Genomic DNA, 5,895 nt, shown 5'->3' on the forward strand with positions numbered 1-5,895 from the left:
CCGCTCTCTCTCTCTCTTATCTCTCCCAACCTTCCTCCCTCTCTCATGTTCCTCTCCCTCTATCTCAACCTTCCTCTTCCTCTTCCTCTCTCTCTCTCTCTAGGCCGGGGTGTGAGGTTGTACTACATCGGAGGAGAGGTGTTTGCAGAGTGTCTTAGTGACAGTGCCATCTTTGTCCAGAGTCCCAACTGTAATCAACACTATGGCTGGCACCCTGCCACTGTCTGCAAGGTCCCTCCAGGTACACACACACTCACACACACACACATATACATACACACACTTACACACTTACACACACACACACACTTACACACACACACACACACACACACACACACACACACACACACACACACACACACACACACACACACACACACACACACACACACACACACACACACACACACACACACACACACACACACACACACACACACACGTTTTATTTCCTGATGAACATGTCTGGACGTGGTGTGATGTGATTTCCCCTCAGGCTGTAACCTGAAGATATTCAATAACCAGGAGTTTGCAGCTCTGCTGGCCCAGTCGGTGAACCAGGGCTTTGAGGCCGTCTACCAGCTCACCAGGATGTGTACCATACGCATGAGCTTTGTGAAGGGCTGGGGCACTGAGTACCGGTAAGGACTACCACACACATACGTACCATAAAGCCACACCGGGTCATTTTCTTTTCTGTTTTATTTACCGTGAACTAATGCAGCAGAAGCGAACTCCGTTATTATTTTGTCCACGTGATGCTACAATACGTTGAGTTTCCTAGGGAAGCTGTGAAGTCTGGGGAAGCTGTGAAGTCTGTGGAAGCTGTGAAGTCTGGGGAATCGGTGAAGTCTGGGGAAGCTGTGAAGTCTGGGGAAGCTGTGAAGTCTGGGAAATCTGTGAAGTCTGGGGAAGCTGTGAAGTCTGGGGAAGCTGTGAAGTCTGGGGAAGTGGTGAAGTCTGGGGAATCGGTGAAGTCTGGGAAGCTGTGAAGTCTGGGAATCGGTGAAGTCTGGGGAATCGGTGAAGTCTGGGGAAGCTGTGAAGCCTGGGGAAGTGGTGAAGTCTGGGGAAGCTGTGAAGTCTGGGGAAGTGGTGAAGTCTGGGGAAGCTGTGAAGTATGGGGAAGTGGTGAAGTCTGGGGAAGCTGTGAAGTCTGGGGAGGCTGTGAAGTCTGGGAAACTGAAGCGCAAGCCTACAGAAATTGGTTCAGTTATGGCCTTAATTTTTTGTTGTTAATATGGGCAGAAGGATGATGGGTCCTCTAGAGGAAGAGAATGTGATGGGTCCTCTAGAGGAGGAGTAGAAGGATGATGGGTCCTCTAGAGGAAGAGGAGGGAGTAGAAGGATGATGGGTCCTCTAGAGGAAGAGGAGGGAGTAGAAGGATGATGGGTCCTCTAGAGGAAGAGAATGTAGAGAGGAGGGAGTAGAAGGATGATGGGTCCTCCAGAGGAAGAGGATGTAGAGAGGAGGGAGTAGAAGGATGATGGGTCCTCTAGAGGAAGAGGAGGGAGTAGAAGGATGATGGGTCCTCTAGAGGAAGAGAATGTAGAGAGGAGGGAGTAGAAGGATGATGGGTCCTCCAGAGGAAGTAGAGAGGAGGGAGTAGAAGGATGATGGGTCCTCTAGAGGAAGAGAATGTAGAGAGGAGGGAGTAGAAGGATGATGGGTCCTCCAGAGGAAGAGGATGTAGAGAGGAGGGAGTAGAAGGATGATGGGTCCTCTAGAGGAAGAGGAGGGAGTAGAAGGATGATGGGTCCTCCAGAGGAAGAGGAGGGAGTGGAAGGATGAAGGGTCCTCCAGATGAAGAGGAGGGAGTAGAAGGATGATGGGTCCTCCAGAGGAAGAGAATGTAGAGAGGAGGGAGTAGAAGGATGATGGGTCCTCTAGAGGAAGAGGAGGGAGTAGACGGATGATGGGTCCTCTAGAGGAAGAGGAGGGAGTATAAGGATGATGGGTCCTCTAGAGGAAGAGGAGGGAGCAGAAGGATGATGGGTCCTCTAGAGGAAGAGGATGGAGTAGAAGGATGATGGGTCCTCCAGAGGAAGAGGAGGGAGTGGAAGGATGATGGGTCCTCTAGAGGTAGAGGAGGGAGTAGAAGGATGATGGGTCCTCTAGAGAAAGAGGAGGGAGTAGAAGGATGATGGGTCCTCTAGAGGAAGAGGAGGGAGTGGAAGGATGATGGGTCCTCTAGAGGAAGAGGAGGGAGTGGAAGGATGATGGGTCCTCTAGAGGAAGAGGGAGTGGAAGGATGATGAGTCCTCTAGAGGAAGAGGAGGGAGTGGAAGGATGATGGGTCCTCTAGAGGAAGAGGATGAGGAGGAGGAGTGGATGGATGATGGGTCCTCTAGATGAAGAAGAAGGATGATGGGTCCTCTAGAGGAAGAGGAGGGAGTGGAAGGATGATGGGTCCTCCAGAGGAAGAGAATGTAGAGAGGATGGCATGGAAGAATGATGGGTCCTCTAGAGGAAGAGGAAGAGGAGGGAGCAGAAGGATGATGGGTCCTCTAGAGGAAGAGGAGGGAGGAAGGATGATGGGTCCTCCAGAGGAAGAGAATGTAGAGAGGATGGCGTGGAAGAATGATGGGTCCTCTAGAGGAAGAGAATGTAGAGAGGAGGGAGCAGAAGGATGATGGGTCCTCTAGAGGAAGAGAATGTAGAGAGGAGGGAGCAGAAGGATGATGGGTCCTCTAGAGGAAGAGAATGTAGAGGAGGGAGCAGAAGGATGATGGGTCCTCTAGAGGAAGAGAATGTAGAGAGGAGGGAGCAGAAGGATGATGGGTCCTCTATAGGAAGAGGAGGGAGTAGAAGGATGATGGGTCCTCTAGAGGAAGAGGATGTAGAGAGGAGGGAGTAGAAGGATGATGGGACCTCCAGAGGAAGAGGAGGGAGTGGAAGGATGATGGGTCCTCTAGAGGAAGAGGGAGTAGAAGGATGATGGGTCCTCTAGAGGAAGAGGAGGGAGTAGAAGGATGATGGGTCCTCTAGAGGAAGAGAATGTAGAGAGGAGGGAGTAGAAGGATGATGGGTCCTCTAGAGGAAGAGGGAGTAGAAGGATGATGGGTCCTCTAGAGGAAGAGGAGGGAGTAGAAGGATGATGGGTCCTCCAGAGGAAGAGGAGGGAGTGGAAGGATGATGGGTCCTCTAGATGTTTAGGTTTCCTCCATAACATGGATAATACTATGATTTTTAAAAATTTATTTCACCTTTATTTAATCAGGTAGGCCAGTTGAGAACACCTTTATTTAACCAGGTAGGCCAGTTGAGAACACCTTTATTTAACCAGGTAGGCCAGTTGAGAACACCTTTATTTAACCAGGTAGGCCAGTTGAGAACACCTTTATTTAACCAGGTAGGCCAGTTGAGAACAAGTTCTCATTTACAACTGCGACCTGGCCAAGAATAAAGCAAAGCAATTCGACGCAAACAACAACACAGAGTCACACATGGAGTAAAACAAACATGCAGTCAATAATACAGTAGAAACAAAAGAAAACAAAAAGTCTACATACAGTGAGTGTAAATGAGGTAAGATAAGGAAATAAATAGGCCATGGTGGCGAAATAATCACAATATAGCATTTAAACACTGGAACGATAGATGTGCAGAATATATGATAATATTCTGATATATGCCATTTTAGCAGACGCTTTTATCCAAAGCATCAGTCATGTGTGCATGCATTCATAGCAGATGGTCACTGAAATCGAACCCACTACCCTGGCGCTACAAGCGCCATGCTCTACCAACTGAGCTACAGAAGGACCATCAGAGTAGAGCTTTGCATCATCCCATGGCTTCATGCACATAGCAGATATATCACTGAAATATTCAACTTCCTACAAGTCACCTATATTGAAACAGGCATTTTTATTGGCTGTTGAAGAGCAGATGGACAGCATCATGTTCAGGTCAGTCATCTAGAACGCCAAACGTAGGATTCTGCAATCAGGAACTGGTGTGCACGTGTGTGCTCATCCATTTCAGCCTGTTTTGGGGAGCAAGAGTCGACTCCTTCGAGTCAAACCGCAGGAGTCTGAGTCGACTCCAAGAATCCTGGATTCGTGCAAAACCACGAGGAGGAAGGAGGATAAAGACAGGAAAAGAGAGTGTGTGTGTGTGTGTGTGTGGTCACTTTGCATGTGCGCTCTGCGGCGGCGACAGACTTGGAGAGGATGGAGAGAGCGAGAGGATGGGGGGCGATAGGGTGTGAGACAGGGTGTGAGACGGCGGCAGAGAGAGAGAGTTGACAAACGGGGGAGGAATGTAGGAGGCAGAGGACGTGGGGGAGGGAGGGACAGAGGTGATCGTGTTCAGACGGACTAGAGTACACGGAAGGGATTCCCACTGGACTCTCCCTGGCCTCACTGCCCTGAGTCATGTTCCAAACATACAACTAGCAAAACAGACTTCGTAGAACCACACAAGATGTAGGTAGAACACTTTAACTTAAGAGTTGAGATGTAGGCTAAACATCAGTTAAACAGACATGAGATTCCACTTTTTCTTGATTAAAAAAAAATGGTTTGATTTATGAAATGCTATTGATACAAGTTGTTTGTTGAATTGTTATCTGTAATGTTTACTAGCGAGTGATAAAGCAGGTTTGCTGTGCTGTTGTTTTATACAAAAGATGAACACATTTTCATTAATCTCCCTCTCCCTCAGGCGACAGACCGTAACCAGCACCCCTTGTTGGATTGAGCTGCACCTCAATGGCCCTCTCCAGTGGCTGGATAAAGTACTGACACAGATGGGCTCCCCCAGCATCCACTGTTCTAGTGTCTCCTAAATACACACACACAGGTGCGCAGACAGAACAGTCATTCTGGAAAAGTACCTTTTCTCTCATGGCTAACTAGCAACTTGGATGCAGTGAGCAGTGTTGGGAGTGAAATCATCTCAAGCTAATGTGGTGATACACAAAGCAACTCAAACAGCATTGAAAATGCATCAATTATGTCCAACAACAAAAATTCATACATCCACCATTTGGCATGTTGACATGACAACTGCATCTGAGTTTTACCCTCCTTTTGTTCCATGCTGGCTGAAGACCTAGCTAGCCAGTCACTAGCTAACACCAGACATAAAGACCTAGCTAGCCAGTCACTAGCTAACACCAGACATAAAGACCTAGCTAGCCAGTCACTAGCTAACACCAGACATAAAGACCTAGCTAGCCAGTCACTAGCTAACACCAGACATAAAGACCTAGCTAGCCAGTCACTAGCTAACACCAGACATAAAGACCTAGCTAGCCAGTCACTAGCTAACACCAGACATAAAGACCTAGCTAGCCAGTCACTAGCTAACACCAGACACAGATGAAAGGGGAATGTATATATATATATAAGTATATTTGCCATAAATTAATAGGTTAAACAATGTATTATATTTACTGACATCCTACAGTCAAATTGATAGAGTTATCTAGTTATATAAACCACACCACTCTGCAAACACATCTTATCCGATGTCGTTATTATTTAAATTAGTTACGAGAATATCACGTGACCATTGGTGTATTAAAATGAGAGTTAAGGTGACGTCACCTTAATAATAATGAATCCAAGTGTTTGACGGGGGGTGGGGGGACCAGTGACTTTTCATCCAAAATATCATCACATTTCATGAAGAACATGAATATTTCTCTCAAATCTGTGATTTAAAAAATATATGTGTCTGGAGATTTAGTTTACTCCGTTAGATTTGTCTAAAAATCCTAAATGAGTCAGGAATGAGCAGGGGCAGCTATATAGGACACAGCGCCAGATGGGATTTGTAGTTTATTTACCTTTTTAATTGTATTTCTATTTTTTGAACTGTTCTTCTCAACAGTAGCATTTAGTGTATCATATTGATTTGATGGTGGTTTTTTAACTGTACTT

At 46.9% G+C, this 5,895-nt stretch overlaps 1 protein-coding gene across 1 annotated transcript in view; it reads left to right on the forward strand.

The window, feature by feature from the left end:
- The window catches only part of LOC124028264 (mothers against decapentaplegic homolog 3-like), a gene marked incomplete at its 5' end in the record, with an annotated part of 12,190 nt that extends 7,035 nt beyond the window's left edge, over window positions 1-5,155 (forward strand). The window contains 3 exons of the mRNA XM_046340372.1: window positions 104-241; window positions 500-644; window positions 4,673-5,155. Of these exons, the coding sequence (XP_046196328.1) occupies window positions 104-241; window positions 500-644; window positions 4,673-4,796 (407 nt within the window). The remainder of the gene's footprint in view (window positions 1-103; window positions 242-499; window positions 645-4,672) is intronic.
- Window positions 5,156-5,895: the final 740 nt, after the last annotated feature.

Source organism: Oncorhynchus gorbuscha, unplaced genomic scaffold (assembly GCF_021184085.1).
Source record: "Oncorhynchus gorbuscha isolate QuinsamMale2020 ecotype Even-year unplaced genomic scaffold, OgorEven_v1.0 Un_scaffold_3929, whole genome shotgun sequence".
Lineage (NCBI taxonomy): Eukaryota > Metazoa > Chordata > Actinopteri > Salmoniformes > Salmonidae > Oncorhynchus > Oncorhynchus gorbuscha.